This window comes from Hemibagrus wyckioides, linkage group LG05 (genome assembly GCF_019097595.1).
Source record: "Hemibagrus wyckioides isolate EC202008001 linkage group LG05, SWU_Hwy_1.0, whole genome shotgun sequence".
Lineage (NCBI taxonomy): Eukaryota > Metazoa > Chordata > Actinopteri > Siluriformes > Bagridae > Hemibagrus > Hemibagrus wyckioides.
The window spans coordinates 27,857,358-27,881,282 of NC_080714.1; the positions used below are offsets into that span (position 1 = coordinate 27,857,358).

A 23,925-nucleotide genomic window follows, 5' to 3' on the forward strand; every position below is an offset into this window, starting at 1 on the left:
TCAGAAGTGGATTCCAGGTAGAAAGCTCATCTTTGGAAAACTTTTTCTTTTTAAAACGAGGATGAGGTTCCCTTCTGAGCCTGGTTCCTCAACATCATCACCTCAGGATTGCTCATTAGGGATCATTGTTAAAGATAAATAGTACCTTAACTTTTAACTTTATCATTTTTTTCAATGTTTTTATCCTTCTGTAAAGCTGCTTTAAGACAATGTCCATTGTTAAAAGTGCTATACAAATAAACTGAATTGAATTGAATTGAAATAAGCAAATGGTGACTCTTCTTTGCTCTGATTGGCTGGAAATTAGTCTTCCACCATCACGTGTGTTTTTTTCTCCCCATCCATTTACAAAGTCTGGACTTTAAGCAGATTTTTTAAAGTCACCTGGAATATGAGGAGAAACTTCAACAAGTATCATGAAGTAAAAGATCCTGACTGTAACTTTAATATCTACAAATACTTCTCTGCTTGTTAGCGATCTTTTGGGACTGCAATGAAAAAAAAAAAGAGTTCAGATTCACAATGGTCAGTGGTTTCTGAGTGGGAGGGGCGTTCTCTCTCTCTCTCTCTCTCTCTCTCTCTCTCTATCTCTATCTCTCACCTGCCAATCACAAAGACAAATCGCTGGTGTGTGTGTGTGTTTTTGTATGTGGAAGAGGGCAGACAGCACAGGGCATTATTAGCAGTCTGAACAGATGTGATTGAGTTCACGTGTCTCAAACGCGGCCTTATCATGGCACGTGACCAAATAGTTGTTTTATATATATATATATATATATATATATAAAATGCATCCAGAACTTATTCAGTGAATATCGGAACGCAAGGATGGAAGAGCTTTGGCTTTTAAAGGGTGTGTCTTTGTGTACATGAACAGAAAGGAAAGGTGGAGTCAAGAGGTAAGTAAAAAAAAGAAGAAAGAGGAGAAGAAGAATAACTTGCAATGTTTTTGTACTTCCGCCAGTAAGCGCTAGGGCTCCCCACAGGTTGTACACCTATTGCCCCTTTTAAGGCGCGTGCTCTGAACTGCCCTGGAGCAGAACGAAGAAGGGCCGGTGGCGCGAGATCATGTGAGAGTCCACGCGCTGAAAAGTAGGTTAGTGAGAGAAAGAGAGAGAGAGAGAGAGAAAGAAAGAAAGAAAGAACCATACGCACGCGCGCGCACACACACGCACAGACAGAGCGAAAGAGAGAGAGACAGACAGACCGCAGGGGGAAACAAGTAACGATACGAGGATTCAAACGGAAATGAACTCCAGCCTTTGATCGCTTGCTTGTCTTTTGCGGCGCGCGCGCACACCTCTCTCCTGTGAACTTCATGCGGTTTGGTTGTTAACGGTTCCAACGGCTCTGAGCGGAGCTTTCGCGTATTTCATCCCTTATCCCTCTCTAACACCGCCGTTCAAATGCTCAGGAGTTTACACTAATATTTCCAGATAATATAAAAGAAACAAAAAATATATAGATACATCAGCATGAGAGGTGAGTTCAACAGATTTCTCTTTCTAATGTTTTTTTTGCTCAGTTATATTTTTTCTTGTGTGGATTTTTAGATGTTCCGTCTGAAACACGTCTGCTGGAGATATTCATATTTTGTGTTGAGATCTTATTTGATTTTTTTGCACGTTATTCCCTGCAATCGAAGTTTTGACAGCCGTGAAAGTGACGTTGAGCTCGGTGTTTACTTTGACCAGTAACTAAATTCCGGCTTAAATCCTAATCGTTTCCATGCACCCTTGATAAGTGCACTACAAATACACAGCGTTCTGCTTCCCTACCTAGTTCCCTAAACGTCTGTGAGGTGTTGATTTGGGATACGCTCCAGGTTATGTAACTCGAAGGCAACCAGCGTGATTAAAAGAAAATGTCTTCAAATGTCTCCGAACTTAATTTTACACAATAGGTTGTAAACGTTAGGGTTTATCTGATGCAGTTTTATCCTAGTGGGTGCTCGGTGTTGGCTAAAAACTGCTGTCATATCAGACAGCTAGCATAGATAGGAAATTTAGCACTGTGGTGTTGTTTTGGTTTGACAGCCACTTGTTTCTTTGTTAATGGCAAATAGATAGATGGGCTTGTTGAAAGTGTCTGTGTGTGTGTGTCTGTGTGTGTGTGTCTGTGTGTGTGTGTTTGTGTCGCACAACATGGCGGCAGTATAGTGAAGTGTGTCAGCCCCTGCTCCATTGACCCACTTCTGTCTATGAGGATTAACCTCACGCCAGGAAACTGGGCAAATCGATAAAACAACAGCACTCTGTTATCCACTGCTCTATCTATTTCGAGTACAAAAGCCCCTGCGCTGAATAGAACAAAGCCTCATTGTGGATGGATGTTAAAGAAACAACAAAAAAAATAGTAAGAAAAGTTTGGCACTGAAATTAAGTCGCTCGCGAGAAACAGCGGCCTCTCTGGCCGAAGTGTGTCATTACAAGCCGAGTCGATTTGACACGAACGCAAGGGTCACAGAGTCCACCTCTGTGAGAGGTGATTTCCCCGAGCTAGCATGCATGCATGCGTGCTAGTCAGGGGGTGTTAAGCCGGATTTATCGTGTGGGATTGTCAGCTTTGGTTTTTAGCACTTGCACATCGTAAAACAATTCTGCAAAATCGAGACACGGCTGATGAAGTTCGGGTAGTGTCTGAGATTTCGGGTTAAAATCTCAAAAAAGTGTGAGTGTGAGTAATAGACGTATGGCATAGGATGGCATCAAGCTCACAGGACTGCTGCAATTAGAAATGCAAATGAATCATGATAAACGAATTAACATAACTGGTACAATGTGTTGCAAAGCTATCAGTTTCAATTCAATTCACAAGTTACTATTCATCCCTAAAATTTATCCCTATAAATATATTTATATTTATCCAACTCATCTATATATTTATCCTTATCATGCACGCTAAAAGAGACAAAGAAATGTCATTTCTTCTCAAAGCTTGTTGTCTTCTCCTTTTACCGTTTTCAACCAGTTACTTTTTCTTGATTGTGCTGATTGTTGACATTTTATTTATTTGTAGCTCTGTCGTTACAGGACCTTTACTCTATAATCTGACTCGATTTTATTAGCATCATGTCATGCAGTTTGGTGAGTAACAATCGGAAAGGTTTGTCTGGGGGAACCCTTTGAAACGATCGTTCGCATTGGAAGTGAGAAGTGAGAAAATCTCAGTTCCAGCCGCCGCATGCAGATCATCGTGGCTGTGTCTCTTGCAAATGAACTGTGGTGTTGTCACCTGCTAGCATGAACAGAGGGTATAAAAAGCAAACTTCAGACATGGCCGAGTCTCCACACACTCCTCTTCGTGTTCAAGGCCATGCACCGAACTGTGCTCACATTATAATATGCAATTCGTGAAACATTTGGAGGTTGATTTGGACACTTTTCAGGAGCCTTGAGGAGCTTGTGTAACTGTTTATCAGAATAAGAAGTGTTGTCATTTCCAACAAATAGCCTCCAGCACTTACAGTGCACATTACATTTACTGATAATATTTTAAAGTCATTTTTTCCCCACTCAGTAGCGGAGCAACGATGATATAATGCTACTAATTTATTTAGAGCCTTCTGAAAAACTACGGATATTTATTTCAAAGTTAATAACAAAAGCGATACAACTTGAGACCGAACCAAACCTTGATCTTTATTAAATATTAAAGTTTTGGTATTTGACTCTGGGTTGCTTATTGGAAGAGTTTGATTGGATGGTTTTTTGAGTATTTAGGTGTTTGCTCATTGTAAGTCACTTCAAATAAAAGCGTCAGTCAAATGAAACGAATAAATGAACAACAAAATCTTTTCCCATTAAACCCTAGCTCTTTTTTTTTAATAATCTGACCACACCTTAACAAGACAGACCATCTGTATAATTAATTCATTTCCATAATTATATAAGCTTTGCATTTAAAACCTATTGTTGGTCACGCACATTTCTTACTGAGAGTATTTTAGATATTATAGTAGTGTATCACCAAATTAAAATTATTATATAGAAATGTCTAACATTCCTGTACAAAGACTATCTATCTATCTATCTATCTATCTATCTATCTATCTATCTATCTATCTATCTATCTATTAATGAAGATATTTGTGTATAAATATGAACACGGCTGTGTTTGGGGCTGAGCTGATGAATGTGCATTAACATGTCTGTACAGTGGTGTTGGTGGTGATTGAGTGGTCTGGTCTTGAGCTGTGTTCAGTGTGGAATTAGACTAAAGCACTCTGCTCCTTCTTTCTCTACTTCTCTTTTACGAACACACGCTTAAGGACAAAGGGCTGGACTTAAAGATCCGGGCCTCTGTGTTAATGTTTTATAAGAGAGTTCAGCAGCGTGGACTGATACCGACTCGACCTCTGACTCTCTGCCTCGTGGGGCTCGGTTGCCGCTCTTTCCGTCTCTCGCTCTGTCTCTCTGTTTCTGTCTCTCTCTCTCTCTCTCGCTCTCTCTCTCTCTCTCTCTGTCTCTCTCTCTGCCCCCCCGTCTCTCAGTCTGTCTCTCTCTCTCTCTCTCTCTCTCTCTGTCTTTCTCTCTCTCTCTCTCTCTCTCTCTCTCTTTGTCTGTCTCTCTGTCTGTCTCTCTTCCCACCTCTCTCTCTCTCTCTCTCTCTCTCTCTCTCTGTCTCTCTCTCTGCCCCCCCCGTCTCTCAGTCTGTCTCTCTCTCTCTCTCTCTCTCTCTCTCTCTCTCTCTCTCTCTCTCTGTCTTTCTCTCTCTCTCTCTCTCTCTCTCTCTCTCTCTCTCTTTGTCTGTCTCTCTGTCTGTCTCTCTTCCCACCTCTCTCTCTCTCTCTCTCTCTCTCTCTTTCTCTCTCTCTGTCTCATAACACTTAATGTTGATCTCGCAGTTTTCCCATTCTCACGGGACAACTCATGAAAATATCACTTCCACAAACCTGTAGAAATATCTCACAGATATGAAACTAAGTGCCTCACATCAATGCAGTGCTGAATGTACAGTCTTTCTCCGCAGCAGGATTTTGCACATTTCTTTCTCAACATGCGAACACAGTCACACTGCTATCACCTGTCCACGCTCAGCTTTAGCCTTTCCTTTACTCAAAACTGAAAAGTGACATTTCTCTAGAAGTCCCCTTTCTGTTTCGGTCACAGTGATGATGTGTGAGCAAAGCTGGACATTTGAGACTGTTTCACAAAATAAAAGAATAAATAAAAGCAAAAAATGTGCTAAAATATTTATTCATCCTGTTAACATTAAATACCTCTGAAAAGGAAAACATTTTCTAGCTGTTATGATGTAATCTGCATGAACCAGCGGTTAAACTCTTTTTATTCCAAAAATCTGTTTCTCCAATATATTTTTTAATTTACACAGGTTCATAAAACTGTCAAATGAAATGAATTTTATTTCATTAAAATTGTATTAAAATTTTCCATTTTAAAAAGTTGTACTGTAAAGTCCCATAATAAAAATGCAGACATTATTTAGAATTGTTAATATAATAACACAAAAACTAAGTAAGTAACATGCTTTAGGTTAAAAGTTTTGCCTCTTTTATTTATTTATTTATTTATTTATTTATTTATTTATTTATTTATTGATCTTTCCCTTAACTGTTCACCTACTTAAGTCTCAGAAGGTACTCAAGGCAAATAATAAAAGCTCAGGAACCGGATTTTACTCCTTTTTCATCTGATGCTAAGCTTCAGTTATCGTAATCGCTCAGCTTCTCTCTCTCTCTCTCTCTCTCTCTCTACGCGTCTAAATATGTTCAGAAAAGAAATAAAAACACATTTACATATTATTAAAGTAAATGTTTAATTCAAGATAATCAGTAAAAAAATAATAATAAAATCTTGAATGGATCCTGAGATGAGAAAGAAGCAAACACACATTCATTAAAAATGTATAAGCGACCTTCTTTATTTTTCCTCTTTAGCTCGTGGCGGCTAATTAAACACGGCGACACGTCGGGAGCTTTAATTCAGTCCTGTTACTTATACTGAAGCCTGGGTTCATCTCCGCCTGCATATTTCATAAGGAGCAGCGGTTTCATTCCACCGTCTTACTTTACAGCTCCGCTAGTGCTACGGCTTTAATCAGACACACACTAAAAAATATTTTTTACCTAAATTTTAAGTCATATCTGAGACTTTTTTAAAATAAGTGAACAGGATGAGAAAGAAGGAAAGAAAGAGGCAAAACTTTTAACCTAAAGCATGTTATTTATTTAGTTTGTGTAATGTATTAACATCTTTATTAATGTTTGCATTTTTATTTTGTAATAAAAAAATTAAATATGTTAAAATATTTAAAGATTTTTAAAAATGGACATTTTAATACAATTTTAATGAAATAAATTTTGTTTAATTTGACAGTTTTTATGAACCTGTTTCGGTTTTTAAAATATATTGAAATAAAAATTAAAAAAGAAAAACAATTTTACCACTCGTTCACACAGATTAGATCGTAACAGCCAGAACATATTTTCCTTTTCAGAATTATTTAGAAATAGAAATGTTAACAGGATATATAATTATTATAACATTTATTTTATTTTGTTTTATTTATTCGAAACACGTCTCAAATGTCCAGCTTTAATCGCACATCAGTGTGACAGCACAATCTCATGGATTACATCACACCATCGCTTCATTTCATTAAACACACTTTCTTTAATTAAACTTGGTGAGGTTGAGACTAACTGGATAACTGGATTAGTCCTCAGTTAGTTCCGGTCTCTTAGGTCTCTTTTGTAGAGTCTCTTTGTTCAGTTTCAAGAGGAATTGGGGGGGGGCGGTTAGCGTTATTTTGTCCAGGTGAAGCTGTAATAAGGGATTCACAAAATCCTTGGGATTAAAAACAAAGCATTTAATTATTTAAAAAGACATTAAGAGACGGAAAACACAGACTCTCAAACGATCGCTGGTGAACGACAAAACTAGCTCGAATTAAGTTCATCTTTATAGCTAGCATTTTTTATTTATCATAACAAAGCACTCAAATTTTTTTTAATCACAGTTTTTATTTGATTCATGCTAAATATTTAGCAATAATTCCTGACAGACTGATCAATCTTTTCTCCCAGTTTTTAAAACCATCCTGTTGATCATTCAAAGCTGCTAGCTTTTGCAAATCTGAGGTGCGGAAAAGGAAAAAAGGAAATCTCAGTGCCTTTCCGACAGGTGAAACCGCAGTTTGGGTTTATTTTGAAAAAGAAAACCGTCCTCAAATAAAACTAGCTAGCTAACATGGCCACAGAAAGCTAGCAAACTAACATTAGGAACCCAGTCTGTGTTAGATATTTAATGTTAGACTAGAACTAGCTAGCTATGATGTTAGAGAGTTAGTTAGAAATATCTCCAAAAATGATGGCTAGGCAACCTTAGAAAACAGTTTGAAATGTTTGAGCATATCTAGATATATTTTTTATATATTTTACATTTGCACAAAACAAAGCTACTTAACTAGCTATAGAATGTCCCAAACACACCTAGCTAGAACACTAGAAAGTTTATTTAAAAAATTGAATGAATCATTTTAAAAATGTCCCAAAATAAAGCTAGATATAAAAACATATCCCAAGCAAGCAAGTTATCTAATATTAAAAAATATCCCTAAGGGTATCTATGAAAAGTTCCAAACATAAAGCTAGCTATTTAGATTACATGTCTTAAAAAAAATCTAGCTAAAAATCAAAAGTAGCTATTTAGCCATATATATATATATATATGTCCAAAATAAAAGCTAGCTCATTAGTGAGCTAACATTAGAACAGATCCATTAGCATAGCTGCCTGCCCTTTTAGATTTAAAATCAAGTCCCAAAATAAAGCGTTTACAAGCCAACAGTAGAAAGAAAATGACCAAGCTTAGCTACCTAGCCATGTATTACAAAATGTTCCTAACTAGCTAATATTTAACTATGTCGAAAGCCAGATGATGTTGGAGTACATGCCCAGGTGTTGCTAGCGACACTCTGCTCCTATCATTTTCCTAGCGTGGTGTACGGGGTGTACAGATCTCAGCTCCTCAGCGTTAGCCATGCGTTAGTGCTGTATGCTCTGATGTAAATACACAGTCAGGTTGAATAAGACCTTTGGATTTCTGCCAGATTTGTACGTGTGTGTGTGTGTGTGTTTTAAAGAAAGAACTGGACATTCAGCACTGACACACTGATTACATGCTGAAAGACAGAGAGAGAGAGAGAGAGAGAGAGAAAGAGATAAGGAGAGTAAGATTACTTACAGTTTCTCTACAGAGAAACACAAACCCTCATAAATCTCGTTTAATTAGCCCTCGCGGTGACGGCAGCCACGTCAAACACACCGAATCTAATGAATTTTTCTGTGACTAAATAAAAGACTGACACAGATTCAGCGTGAACGCTTTACTGAACGCTTCAGTGGAGAGATTTACGTCCAATTTTTTATCCCTGACCAAGTAAATAAGAGTTACTAAAGTTTAAATTCCGTCAAAACTCCTGCATTAAGCCTTTATTTGTCACATAGTCACTATATTGGCAAAAGTTTTGGGACCCCCACCCCCCCAATCATTGAATTCAGGGGTTGGGCTTGGCCCCTTAGTTCCAGTGATATGAACTCTTAATGCTTTGTGTGAACAGTTTGGGGATGACCCCTTCCTGTTCCAACATGACTGCACACCAGTGACCAAAGCAAGGTCCATAGAGACATGTATGAGTGAGTTTGGTGTGGAGTTTGGTGTGTTGAGTCCTGACCTCAACCCCATAGAACACCTTTGGGATGAATTAGAGAGGAGACTGTGAGCCAGACCTTCTCGTCCAACATCAGTGTCTGACCTCATAAATGCGCTTCTAGAGGAATGGTCAAATTCCCATAAACACACTCCTAAACCTTGTGGAAAGCCTTCCCAGAAGAGTTGAAGCTGTTATAGCTGCAAAGGGCGGGACAACTCCATATTACATTCATGTGCATGTAAAGGCAGACGTCCCAAAACTTTTGGCAATGTAATGTACATTATTGCATAGTGAAATTTTCTTCACATATCCTATCCTTGGAGAGTTGGGGTCAGAACTCAGGGTCAGCCATGATGCAGCACTCCTTGGAGCAGGACAGGTTAGGGGCCTTGCTTAAGGGCCCAACAGTGGCAGCTTGGTGGTACTGGGACTTGAACCCTGATCAACAATCCAGAGACTTAACCACCAAAGCTACTACTCCTTACATTAATATTGTACTCAATGTGACCAGAACACTCAAGTCCACACCCTGACAGACTCTGGGGTAGTTTGGGGGCGGGGCTTATAATCACATTGGCGCTTATTTTAAACATTCTGAACCGTGGCTCGTCTGCACAGCTCGATACGTTCAGGTTTTACTTCACTGCTGCTGTTTAGCTGTTTACTGAACCGGATGCAGTTTAAGAGACGTTTGTTTGGGAAAACACTCAGAATATGTCCTCTAAAGAAACTGAATCTTTATTTCCACTGTTTATAGTCTGTATTAACATTCAGGGTGATCAAACTCTTGGTTCCTTGGCTCGATTTATTTGACTTTATTTGTAGTTTTCAGTGTTCCAGCACTTTTCGTAAGCTCCCAGTATTCCCAGTGGACTGTCTGTCTAACAGAAACGGTATTTTATGGAAGTTTGTAGCGTGTAGCAAGTTTGTGATTCTGTGATTTCAGCAGAGTGGCACGAGTTCTGCCAGTTTAGTGTTGGATCTGATTATAACACTTGTTATAATGGACGTGTGTGTGTGTAAAACAAAACAGATTCATTTTAGAAGCAGAGGAGGTAATTTGGCCTGAAGGGAGCTTCAGAACATTGATTCACATAAAACTTGCAACACACAACACCACAACACAACATACAACACACAACACCACAACACATCATACAACACAACACCACAACACAACAAACAACGCACCATACAACACAACACAACACCAAACAACACACCATACAACACAACACCATACAACACACCACACCATACAACACACCACACCATACAACACACCACACCATACAACACACAACACAACATACAACACACAACACAACACAACACAACATACAACACACCACACCATACAACACACCACACCATTCAACACACACCACACCATACAACACACCACACTACACCATGCAACACACAACACACCACACCATACAACACACCACACCATTCAACACACACCACACCATACAACACACAACACACCACACCATGCAACACACAACACACCACACCATACAACACACCACACCACGCCATACAACACACACCACGCCATACAACACACACCACGCCATACGACACACACCACACCATACAACACACCACACCACGCCATACAACACACACCACGCCATACAACACACACCACGCCATACGACACACACCACACCACACCATACAACACACCACACCATTCAACACACACCACACCATACAACACACCACACCATACAACACACACCACACCATACAACACACACCACACCATTCAACACACACCACACCATACAACACACCACACACCATACAACACACCACACAACATACAACACACCACACACCATACAACACACCACACCATACAACACACCACACCATACAACAAACCACACAACATACAACACACCACACAACATACAACACACAACACACCACACCATACAACACACCACGCCATACAACACACACCACGCCATACAACACACACCACACCATACAACACACCACACCATACAACACACACCACACCATACAACACACCACACTATACAACACACCACACCACACCATACAACACACAACACAACACACCATACAACACACCACACCATATGACACACACCACACCATACAACACACAACACAACACAACATACAACACACCACACCATACAACACACACCACACCATACGACACACACCACACCATACAACATACAACACACCACACAACATACAACACACAACACAACATACAACACAGCACACCATGCAACACACAACACAACATACAACACACAACACAACATACAACACACACCACACCATACAACACACACCACACCATACAACACACACCACACCATACAACACACACCACACCATACAACACACACCACACCATACAACACACCACACCATACAACACACACCACACCATACAACACACCACGCCATACAACACACACCACGCCATACAACACACCACGCCATACAACACACCACACCATACAACACACACCACACCATACAACACACACCACACCATACAACACACCACACCATACAACACACCACACCATACAACACACACCACACCATACAACACACACCACACCATACAACACACCACACCATACAACACACACCACACCATACAACACACCACACCATACAACACACCACACCATACAACACACCACGCCATACAACACACACCACGCCATACAACACACACCACGCCATACAACACACACCACGCCATACAACACACACCACACCATATGACACACACCACACCATATGACACACACCACACCATATGACACACACCACACCATATGACACACACCACACCATACGACACACACCACACCATACAACACACCACACCATACAACACACCACACCATACAACACACACCACACCATACAACACACACCACACCATACAACACACACCACACCATACAACACACCACACCATACAACACACACCACACCATACAACACACACCACACCATACAACACACCACACCATACAACACACACCACACCATACAACACACACCACACCATACAACACACACCACACCATACAACACACACCACACCATACAACACACACCACACCATACAACACACACCACACCATACAACACACCACACCATACAACACACACCACACCATACAACACACCACACCATACAACACACCACACCATACAACACACCACACCATACAACACACCACACCATTCAACACACACCACACCATACAACACACACCACACCATACAACATGCCATATATCTCATATTTTATTTATTAATTTATTTTTACATAGAGCGTGTATAAATGCAGGTATTTCCATCAAATCCACTGAAATGTGAAAATAAAAAGGCCGAAACGGCGTACAGACATCAGTCTCTCCTGCGAGAGCACGGTGGAGTGTCGGTGTTTGTCATCACAGAGCTTCGACATTACATAAGAGTGCTTAAACCAGTAACTCCACAGAGCCAGAAATAGGAGCAGCAGCACTTTCTGTCCACTTTAAACAGGGAGCAGTGCGAGTTCTTACGCCGAGGTTTAAACACCAGGAAACAAGTTTCAGCAGATTAACATTAACAAGAAGAATCTGTATAGGTGCATTGTGAACAGTTCTTCTACAGTGTGTGTGTGTGTGTGTGTTGTGGTGGTGAAAGTGGAGAAACTGAGGCCTGGTTAGAACATCGCAGCTTGTCTCATGCTCGACCGTGGAGCCAGAAGATAAAAATAGTTTTACGAGCGAGCTCTGAGTTCATATTCCTGACATGCTGCCACAAGTCGTGAGCTAGCGTGAGATATTAAGACTTTTTAAGAACATTCTGGAGAGAGACAGGGCCTTATCGTTTCAAAAATAGCGGGTGGAGGTGGACCATGCGATGTTTAACATGATCATCAGTCTTGATTTGGATATCACAGCTTCTAACAGCACATCATCATCATCATCATCGTCATCATCAGTACCTGTACAGCATCACAGGTTTATTTTAATGCGCTGTGCGATGGATAGCGTGGTGAAGTGTTTTGTGTAAAGAATTGTGTTTTTTATGGAAAGAGTCTCCAGTGTCAGCACTTTGTGTACCTTTCAAATCCTCCAACATCTTCAGGATTTGACTGGTTACATTTGTTTTGCCTTATCGTAATGAGAGAGAATAAAGAGAGGCTGGTGAGGGAATGATCGTTTATAGCTGCTATAACGTGAGCGAGAACAGGAAGTAACCTGTCCATGGGTTAATTTAGACATTTCTCAACATGAAATTAAACAGATAAAAACAGATATGTTATTTCTGGTGGTGTGATGAGTGGTGATGGTGTCTCTGCTTCGTCACAGCACCTTGTTGGTTATTTTTCCACAGCAGCATGACACAGCGAGTGTTTTATTCCCAAAGTTAACACACTCCCAGCTGTCATGATTTAATATTCCTACCATATCACCATGGCGACCGGTGTCTCAGCTGATGAATGATGAATAAACAAGCCATGACCATGTCATGAACACGATCGTGAACAAAAACAGAGTTTGTCTCTGATCTTCACAAACAAATTAAAAAGAAATAAAAATGATGAAAACCTCTCGCTTGGTTCTGATGGAAAGCTTGTCAATAGAGCAGCTCCTGACCAATCAGAGGCCCTGAAAGCACCCATTCAGCGAGAAGGGGCGGGACAAACTAAATAATAAATCGCTACTCCTCAATAGGGTTGCTATGGTGACCGTCCCCTGTCTCAATTGATTTCGTTAGGGTGGGACGTGGCCAGCCAGCGGTTACTTAACAGCAGGAAGGAGGATAGAGAGAAAATATGACATCACATGGAATTGTTTTTTAATTCTTCCTCTCTATCTTTTTTTCTTTTCTCCTCCCTTTTGTACACACACACACACACACACACACACATGCTTTGTGTTATGAGTCACTCAATTTCTGGTTGTGATAATAGTGTTTAACCCTGATCACAATAAACTAGGTCTTATCTAACAGCATGCGTCATCACACACCAACCTGTAAAGATCTACACACACGCACACACACACACACACGCCGTGTTGCTCCGATCTGCTTTAACAATGTCTCTTTTTTAAAAGTCCAGAGAAGGAAACTTTGTAATGTCCCTCGTCCCCATGAGCCGCTGCTGCAGGACACTGAGGACTTTAGATAAGCAGCAGAACTGAAGAATGACCTTGGGGTGGTTTATAGGGCGTCGCCTTGAGCTCTAAGATCACATGCGATGGCGTTTATTTGTGTATTTTTCACTCCACTGAGAGTCTCTTCTTTCCCGCCTGAACAGATTCCAGGGGTAAAAACACGTTCTTCTCTTTTCCTCTCCTCCAAACTTGGGGCCAAACCCTGAATCTGTTCTCTCTACATAGTGCATAAAGCATGTTAACTATGTAGCTATGTAGCGGACTATTTCCTGAACAGGATGCTTTTTGAGACACAGCCACATATTAAAAAAAACCCAATCAGACCTGAAATACTTCTCTTTACCCATAACTGTTCGAGGAACCTGCTGTAAAATATGAGAAATGTTTGTATGATACCAAACGGCTGAGTGACCAGGTGAATTCTCTAAACAGACCCAGCCCTAATGGGCGTGGCTTAATGTTTAACTCAGCTCGTATGATGGACGTCTGTGTGTTTTAACTCTATATACATCAGATTTACTCAGAAATAGAATTAAGCACAGCAGTGACTCTTGTAGACTTTTTTTATTTTCATCAAATCTTTGTGGGCGGAGCAAACAACATCAGCCCAGAGAAGCCTTACACAGTATTTATCAAATATTAGCCCCGCCCGCTTTTAGTTTGAGATTGACTCTGAATCGACTTGAGTGCAGGAAGTGAACAGAAAATGTATGTTTATATACTTAAATATTAAATACTTAAATACTTACTGTGGAATTTTGTAACCTTTCTCTCTCTCTCTCTCTCTCTCTGTCCCTCTCTCTCTCACACGCTCTATCTCTCTCTGTCTTTCTCTGTTTCTGTCTCTCTCTCTCTCTCTCTCTCTCTGTCTTTCTGTCCCTCTCTCTCTTTCTCTCTCAGCTCAAATCGAGGTGATCCCCTGTAAGATCTGTGGGGACAAATCGTCAGGGATCCATTATGGAGTGATCACATGTGAAGGATGTAAGGTAATGTAGACATGAAATAAATTCAAAAAAGTGGGAGAAAACTACCCCCTCTATCTCCATCTATATCTCTCTATCTCTTCTGGTAAAAAATCCAACAAGTTAATTAATTTTGAAAATGAATTAAACAAATTCTATAGAATTTCATCAATGCAAATAAACTTGTATACAATGCAATTTCGTGCTGTTGTGATAGAGGAATATTTTATTTTTCCATCACGGAAAAATTTAATGTATTGTAAGAAATAATTTCATGGCTAATTACATTTTCATTATTTTTTATTTATTCATTTATTTATTTTAATACATTTTTTTTATGTTGCTTGATGTAGGGAATGACTCTGAACAAATCCATGTCTGTAATTGAAATCATTCAAGCACCATAAAATAAATTATTGAATATTTTATAGTTTAGTGCAGATACATCTACACTGTATACTCGTTTGATTTGTGTTTATTTTAGAATAAAAACTCGCTCTCTTTATCAAAAAAAATAATTTAACAGATTCTCATTCAAATTCTCATTATTTTTCCCCTTGCAGGGTTTCTTCCGGCGCAGTCAGCAGAATAACGCCATGTACTCGTGTTCTCGGCAGAGGAACTGTGTGATCGACCGGACGAACAGGAACCGGTGTCAGCACTGCCGGCTGCAGAAATGCCTGGCGTTCGGCATGAGCCGCGACGGTGAGAAACACCGGGGTCTGTTAAGAAGTCTCCACTGGATCTGTGTGTGTTTTTGAAATGTCTCGAGGTTCTAGTTAGAGCAAATGAGTCATGAATTAAAGTGATGAGACTCTGTGGACGTTAGTGATTAGTGTCTCATATCACATACTGTGCATTATATTTAACACCACACACCATGTACTTGAGGATCTAGAACAAACCATCATTCACTAAAAGACCCTCCTCATCTCTCTCTCTCTCTCAGCGGTGAAGTTTGGCCGTATGTCTAAAAAGCAGCGGGACAGCCTGTACGCCGAGGTGCAGAAACATCAGCAGGATCAGGAGTGCATCAGCGGCGTCATGTCCTCCAGCGGAGTGGGGGAGGAACCCGGGGAGAACAGCCCCGATGGACACCCACGAACCTGCAGCCGCAGCTCCAGCACGGCCCTCAGTGACCTCGACGACCTCGGAGGCCTGCTGTTTGACCTGCCCCTGACCTCGGAGGACGAGTACTGCGGCCTGGAGGCACAGGGCAACAACAGGACCGGTGGAGAAGGAAGCAGCTCGGGGAGCAACACGTCCTCTCACAGCTCCACCGAGTCGAAACACGATTACCAGCTTCTCCATACGCTTCATACACACTCGCTGCTCAACGAGGGGCTCTCGCTGCATGAGACAGGTCAGATCTTAAACCCTGATACAGGCTCTGTCTCATTACCGCTTCCTGTGCTGCCTGAGAATCCTTACACTTATGACATAACAAAGTGTAAACTCCTCTGTCCTGAAGATGTCAGAAAACTTATTCCGAGTTCACACTGCACGATTTTAGCCCTGATTTTCACTCGCCGACTAGTTTTGCGAAATTACCGACAAATGTTTGAAATTGGAAGCAAATTGGAGCTCGTTCACGCGAGTGACGATCGCTCAAGTGTGAAGACGCGATGAGTCGACTCAAAGTCCAAAGCCAATGAGAGAGCGAGATACAGGACAGCGGTCAGTTCGGGGAGGAGTTATAGACCACAATATCAGCAAGCACGGCTTCAGTTGGAGCACAATATTACAGTTTAATAGAGTTTATAGGTTTATATCAGAAAAAAATGTCTTAAATATAGTTATATCAGAATAAATAAGCTCCACGATTACATCAAACAGGAAATAAAGCAGAAATATTTGCTTGACCAGCCGCATCAGCAGCAGCACATTTCAAAATTATTTATTTGTTCAATCCTGCAGAACGCACAATCCTTGAACTTTTTGCTTGGTTCCTGTTGCTGATCCATCATGTAGTGTGAACACAACCGTGATCTGACCACTGAATATGGTGCAGTGTGAACTCTGCATTAGTTAGAGCTTTACCTCTGTCACAAAGCACTGACACTGGAGACTCCTTCCTTAAAGGAATTCTGTCATTCACATCCTTATGAACAAGCTGATAAAGTATTAAACACGGACATTAATATGTGGTAGCTCAGTGGTTAAGGTGACCAGAAGATTGGGAATTTGAATCACAGGTCCACCAAGCTGCCACTGCTGGGCCCCTGAGCAAGGCCCTTAATTGTATAATTATATAAAAATGTCAGTTGCTCTGGATAAGGATGTCTGCCAAATGCCACAAATGTAAATATGAACCTGCACTACTGTCAGGGCTGCTGTTATAGAGAATAAATCAACACCTTCTGACCAATCAGAGTCCAGTATTCAACAGAGTTGGGACAGAAAATTGATTAATTAATTTTAGAGTTTTAGTTTTAACCTAGTCTCAGTGTTGTGTAGCCCTGCTTAGCATCTTTCCCTTGATTAAAGAATAGCGTGTTGGGGTATATTTATGTGTGTGTGTGTGTGTGTGTGTGTGTTTGTGTGTTATTTACAGAATGCATCGCTCAGAGTGTGGTGAAGTCACATGTCGAGACGAGTCAGTACAGCACAGAGGAACTGAAACGGCTTGCGTGGATCCTGTACACAGCCGAGGAGACTCGCACGTACCAGAGCAAAGTACTCATCCCCTAAAATCTCAATGAATTCATCAATTGAATCATCAATCACTATGAGCGCTGACTTTATAACGTTTTACTAACATGGTTATAACACTCTTATAACCCTTAATACCCAGTCCATTACATAGACCTCATACTGCAGTCTGACTGATGTGTGTGAAATGGATATGACTAACACACACACACACACTCACACATACTCATACTCTGTGTTATTTTCTGTCCAGCCGATGGAGGTGATGTGGCAGCAGTGTGTGGCGCACCTCACTAACGCTATCCAGTACGTGGTGGAGTTCGCCAAGCGCATCCCCGGCTTCATGGAGCTGTGCCAGAACGACCAGATCATCCTGCTCAAAGCAGGTCAGAGAACACACACACACACATTGTGTACTGTATGTAGTAGAAGTGAAGTGTAGTGGAATGTGTTACATCAAGTTTCTCTGGAAATGTTGTGCAGTAAGCTTGACGTTTACTCTCTGTCCTGTAATCTGCTGCACTTCCACGCTCACTTCCTGGAATCTTCTTCTGATTAAATCCTCTTCATGCTCCTAATTTCATTTCCTGCCTTAAATTCTTCCAGCTTTTCTGGATGTTTGTGCAGTTAAACATTTCCCGACACGCCGCTAGTTCCTTCAGCGAACAAAATCCCCTGTGCTATTGATCGTTTGTGTTTGTTGTCTGTGTGTGTTGTGTCTTTTCTTTACTCCACTTTCACACTGAAATAAAAACACGACCTCACGGAACCCAGTATCACCGTCACGTGAACACACACACACACGTCTGGATATGTTCACGCGCAGACGTAAGTTTGGACCTGATTCCGTTTCTGTCTCCGTAGGATGTCTGAGCGTGCTGCTGATCCAGATGTGTCGCGCGTACAACCCAGCTAATCACACGCTGCTCTTCGACGGGAAATTCGCCAGCGTCCAGCTCTTCAAAGCTCTCGGTACGTCACGTGCTCGTTATGCATTTGTTACATTTTCGCCAGGGTGTGATTCAGGGACAGAGGCCAGTGGGAACACGGTTTCAGCTAGTAACTTAATTGTGTTATTTTTTCTCTTTAAAGCTATTCTCAGAACCTGAATATCCTGTACACAGGCTCAGAGACTGTATAATTAAAATGACTCACATCGCTGCCACTGGCTTCATCTTAATTGGCTTAATTACTGTATTTGATCAAAGTGTCAAATCTGGCACCTTTGAGATTTCAGCAGATGATTGACATGTGGTATTGGTGGTTTTTTGGGGGTTTTTTTCAGCAGCCAGTTGTGACACATTTTTGATTTCTTTTTTCCTCTCCCGCTTTACCCTGTAGGTTGCGATGACCTGGTGAACGCTGTGTTCGAACTCGCTAAATCGATGAGCCGCCTGCAGTTCACAGATGAAGAAATGGCTCTGTTTAGCGCTACCATCCTGTTCTCCCCAGGTGTTATATCATAATCATTACAATCCATCCATTTACATCTATACCCGCTTTATTCCTAATTAAGGTCACAGGGATCTGCTGGAGTCTATCCCAGCAGACATTGGGTGAAAGGCAGGGGTACACTCTGGACAGGTCACCAGTCCATCACAGGGCCACATATAGACAACCACACACACACACACATACTCACTCCTATGGGCAATTTAGAATTACCAATCAACCTAATGTACATGTTTTTGGACTGTGGGAGGAAACCGGAGTACCCGGAGTAAACCCACACAGGCACTGTGCTATCCTGTGAGGCAAGACTGCTAACCCCTAAGCCACCGTGCTGCCCCATTACAATCCAATTTACAATATTTCATTTCTACCCTATAACCCTGATGTACAAAATCTACCCTACCTCCATGCTGTTGTTACTATCAATAAAGATACTACTCATTAACATATAACAGCATGTGACACCATGTGACATAAGACTATAATCAGACCAGAAGCAGTTCTAAAAAATAATCAGTTCTTCCCTTAGCACTGGCTGTGTACCTAAATCTTTTAATCAAGCACCCCTGATTTTTTAAAAAACTTGACCTCGACCCCATCAGCCATCCAACTACAGGTCAATATCAAACCCCCCCTTTATCTCCGAGTTCCTAGAAAAGCTTGTGTAACAGCAGATATACTCAGAACTATGTACGAATAACATTTATGAAATGTTTTAATCCGGAATTTAGGCCTCATCATAGCACAGAGATAGCGCTGGTTAAAGTGGTAAATGACCAATTGCTGGCCTCTGATCGATCAGGGTTTTTGTGATAAATCTTTTTGCTATTTTGAATTTTTTCAACACAGCATGGATTGTAGAACTGTGCATTGTGTAAAAAATGAAATTAGGTGTAGAGATAAATGGAATATTAGTCTTGTAAACTGCTGCCTCGGAGAATACGTGTAATTATATGTGGATGAGATTGCAGCTGACCTTGACCATGACACAGAGATAAAAAAAAATTGTTTACCGTTAGTGACCTTATCAAGCTCATTGACGTGGGAGACGAAGTCAGGAGGGTTGCAGGAGTTGAATGTTTTCTGAATGTGTGTGTGTCTGTGTGTGTTGTTACAGATCGGCCCTGGCTTACAGACAGACAGCAGGTTCAGAAGCTACAGGAGAAGGTTTATCAGGCGCTGCAGCGCTGTCTGAACAGAGAGGGCGCCAACGAGCACAAACTCAACAAGGTAGCATTCTTACCATCATATTCGAGAGATACGCGGCAGGATATACTCAAAGTAATGTACACTTGCAGGATATGATTAAGATTACGAGAGGAAAAAGAGTATAAATCCACACATCTTGGGTATAGTGGTGGTTCAAGTGGTTCAAGCACAACCAAGCTCGAATGTTGTGCAATTGAGCAAGGCCCTTAACCCTCTCTTAGCGCTCTGACCCTAACTTCCTCAGCTGGGATATGTGAAGAAAAGAATTCCACTGTGTGGTAATGTGTGTGGCGATAATAATTATAATAATAAAGGGTTCTTCTTCATCCTCGTCTGTAGATGCTGGCTAAGCTTCCTGCAATAAAGTCCATTTGCAACCTCCACGTCGACAAGCTGGAATTTTTCCGCCTGCTCCACCCGGAAACGGCCTGCAGCTTCCCCCCACTGTATCGGGAAGTGTTTGGGAGTGAGAGCTTCTTCCCCGACTCCACCAAGGGCTAGACGACAGCAGAGCATCACTGAAACTGGTGCTCAAGTGCGAATGAGCGGGAGATGGAGAGAAAGACGTAGGGATGAAACGAAAGACTGGTAGAAGTGAAGCGTCGTGAACAGACCAGCAGCTCACTGACAATCCTGCACACAACACTGTTAGACTCTGAATCCCACAATCCCTTTCTCTGAGCCCGTTCCTTCACACAGAGATGGACGGTGCAGCCTGAGAGAAATAACCAAAGGGGGGCATTTAAGGGAGAGCGGTACCGGTTTGTAGGAAAAGAAAAACCTGATGGAAAACGTTCAAACAGACGGATACTTTGGTGCCGGAAAATGGCGGCTAATTTGAGTTTGATTTACATCCATGACAAATTCTATTGACGTGTGAAACTATGCAGAACTTGTAGCTCTAAATCAGTCAGAATGATCTGTTCCTTTCAGAAAGTTTCATCCAAACGATCCCTTGAAATTTTCTGCCTTTTGTTGCAGCTTCATTTGAAAACTAGCCAAGTTTACAGGACCAGACGTTTTGGGCTAAAGTTGCTTTTACTGGTTGGTGACAAGAACAGGATCGACGTCAACAGCTATGCGACTGTTGCCATGTTGTTCGCGTACATGATCATCCTGGTTCCTGCAAGAAAACTGTGATAAGGTGCTAATTTATTAAATCGGGAGCACAAATCAACTAAATTTAATCCTAGCAGGGGTTTTTTTTTTTTCAAATTACATTAGCTAGCTAATCAGCTGTTCAAACCTTAGCATGACGCAAACTAATTCTGTGATGTATTTTATATTGCAAGCTGTTCACCACCAACGTTTAGAAGAATGTAAAATCCTGATTGCTGTCTGCTTCATGCAGCTAAAGAAACCTGCAGGATAGTTTTGGCACCTTGTCGATTTGTTTTGGTCATTTTCGATCCCCCTACAGCAGGAGGGCGTGGCCTTGATCACATCAGAAAGATTCTGAAAGATTCACACCGGACAGAGTGTGTAGGTCAAGATCTCTTACTGACGGACTCTGTGGGACTCGATCGTAGTGCGTTTTTCTGAATGTAGTTGAAGTGTAGCACAGCCTCGACTGACGAGACAGAATGTATTCATTTAGTTTTTTATTCTCAGCATTTTTATGACGCGAATCTGCTGATACCACGCAGGCGTGTGGTCCAGGCTGTGCGCATATCACTTCAGGTCTTCATTCTGACCTTTAAATCTTTAGTATTGTTTATTTAAAATGTAAAAAATCCTCAGTTCCATTTCTCATTTTTCCTGGAAATGCCACTCTAGAATGAAACTTTATTTCGCAATCAAAATAGATGTGTGTGTATATAGCATTTGAAATTAGCGTATATATTTATATATATTAAGCATATATTGTACAGATATGTCCAGAATTAACTATTTAGCGAGAGAAGAGGTGTGTGAAGCAGTACTGGATTTTCCAGACTATAAACAAACAATTTTACCAGCACACCCGAACACCCATAGTACAGCAGAACCTCGGTATACGGATTTAATTGGTTCTGGAGGCGAGTTCTTAAGGTGAAAATGTGTACTGAGAAACAAATTTTCCCATAATAAATAATGTAAATGCAGATAATCCGTTCCAGCCGCCCAAAAATATGAGCAACGAGTTTTGAATGGCTCCTGGACGTACACACAACTTACATTCGGTTTGGTTTGGTTTGTTCATATGCTAAAAATGTTTCGTATGCCAATGAATATTTCTTGCAAAATTTAAATTCTTAAGGTGCAAATTCGTGAGGTAGAGCATTCATATGCCGAGGTTCCACTGTATCAGCATCATCGATAGTGTTTTTGCATTAGCTCGTTTGTTAGCGTTTGTTATAGTGTATATAAGTGTAAAAAGCGAGTTTTTATAAATATAAAATTAGTTTTTTAGGCATTTATAAAATATAAACTTATTACGACATCAGCAATAAAAATTCAATTAGACAACAAATGAACTGTTATAATGAACTGTTTTTTGAAATAGTCAAAAATACATTTAGAAAGTGAATTATCTACAAATTTTTTATTTTAAATTTACTCAGATCACTGATGCAAGCTCGTGTTAGACAGCTAGCAATGCAGCAACGCTACAGTTAGCAAGTTTCTACTTTCAGGACAACATAGGTTCATAATGAGCTACATAACGCTAATTAGGCAAATTTATATTTAAAATTTAGAATCTAATACACTTGTGCCGTGTTAATCCAAATTTAAAGGCAACAGGAGGTCGTGTTCAGAGACGGAGTGCAGTGAGAAGGCAGAACTACAGAATATTAACCAGGAGAGATAATAATACAGTTAATACACTAATAATAACAGCACAAAAGAAAGTTAAAATTAACAGACGGTTCATATTACAACGAGTGAGGAACATACTGATGTTTATTTTCCCTTATATTTAGGAGTGTGTCTTATAGTCTGGAAAATACAGCGGTTTTAATAATAATTAGAATTATTATTAAGTCCCTTTAGGGGCAGCACAGTGGCTTAGTGGTTAGCACTGTTGCCTCACAGCAAGAAGGTCCTGGGTTCGAACAGGCGGGGGACTTTCTGTGTGGACTTTTCCTCCCACAGTCCAAAAACATGTACATTAGGTTGATTGGTAATTCTAAATTGCCCCTAGGAGTGAGTGGTTGTCTGTCTATATGTGTGGTCCTGTGATGGACCGGTGACCTGTCCAGGGTGTACCCCTGTCTTTTGCCCAGATCCAGTAGATCTTTATTAGCAGATCCCTTTATTAGGAATATAGTGGGTATAGAAAATGGATGGACTCAGACTCAAGCTGATTGGACGCTGCTTTTTTTAAGCAGGTGAATAGCACTTACAGATCTTACACCTCGACTAATGAGGAAAGTTTGTACGCCTTCTTAACCTCACACTAGGTAAAGATTTGGTTTTATAAATAATGAAGGGGCGCAAGAAGACAATATTTAAGCCACGTGTTTGACCTGACCATGCAGACGATCTCCTTCTAAAAAACCACTTCTTGTAATCTGCTTGTGAATTTTTACACACACGAGGCCCGTTGTGTGCTGTCGCTTTGGGGTGTGAACTCATTAGTGAGGTTTTTCATCATCCCAGAGGTTGGCACTTGTTTCATGGTGGTGCTGGTGGTTTTCGGCACTGCTGGAATTGCGGTCCTCTCAACCTGTAGTTACTGGTTTCCTTCAGGTTTCTAAAAATAAATAAATAAATAAAAGCTGGTTATAAAGCAGTTCTCTGGGTGTTTACGACGGTGTCAGTACGGGACTGTGCAATAGATATGATGTTGGTTTACT

General features: G+C 40.9%; 1 protein-coding gene across 1 annotated transcript; it reads left to right on the plus strand.

The window, feature by feature from the left end:
• Window positions 1-973: 973 nt before the first annotated feature.
• Window positions 974-22,100, plus strand: rorca (RAR-related orphan receptor C a). The gene is made up of 10 exons (XM_058389884.1): window positions 974-1,482; window positions 14,772-14,857; window positions 15,397-15,538; window positions 15,783-16,196; window positions 17,388-17,509; window positions 17,739-17,871; window positions 18,350-18,457; window positions 18,827-18,937; window positions 20,055-20,167; window positions 20,486-22,100. The coding sequence occupies exons 1-10, from the start codon at window positions 1,476-1,478 to the stop codon at window positions 20,645-20,647; spliced, it is 1,398 nt and encodes a 465-aa protein (XP_058245867.1). The 5' UTR covers window positions 974-1,475; the 3' UTR covers window positions 20,648-22,100.
• Window positions 22,101-23,925: the final 1,825 nt, after the last annotated feature.

Bases quoted from the DNA above. Each gene is read 5' to 3' on its own strand.
- rorca (XM_058389884.1), top strand. The intron at 17,510-17,738 runs GTACTCATCCCC...TTTTCTGTCCAG, and splicing joins CTCGCACGTACCAGAGCAAA to CCGATGGAGGTGATGTGGCA. The intron at 18,938-20,054 runs GTGTTATATCAT...GTGTTGTTACAG, and splicing joins TACCATCCTGTTCTCCCCAG to ATCGGCCCTGGCTTACAGAC.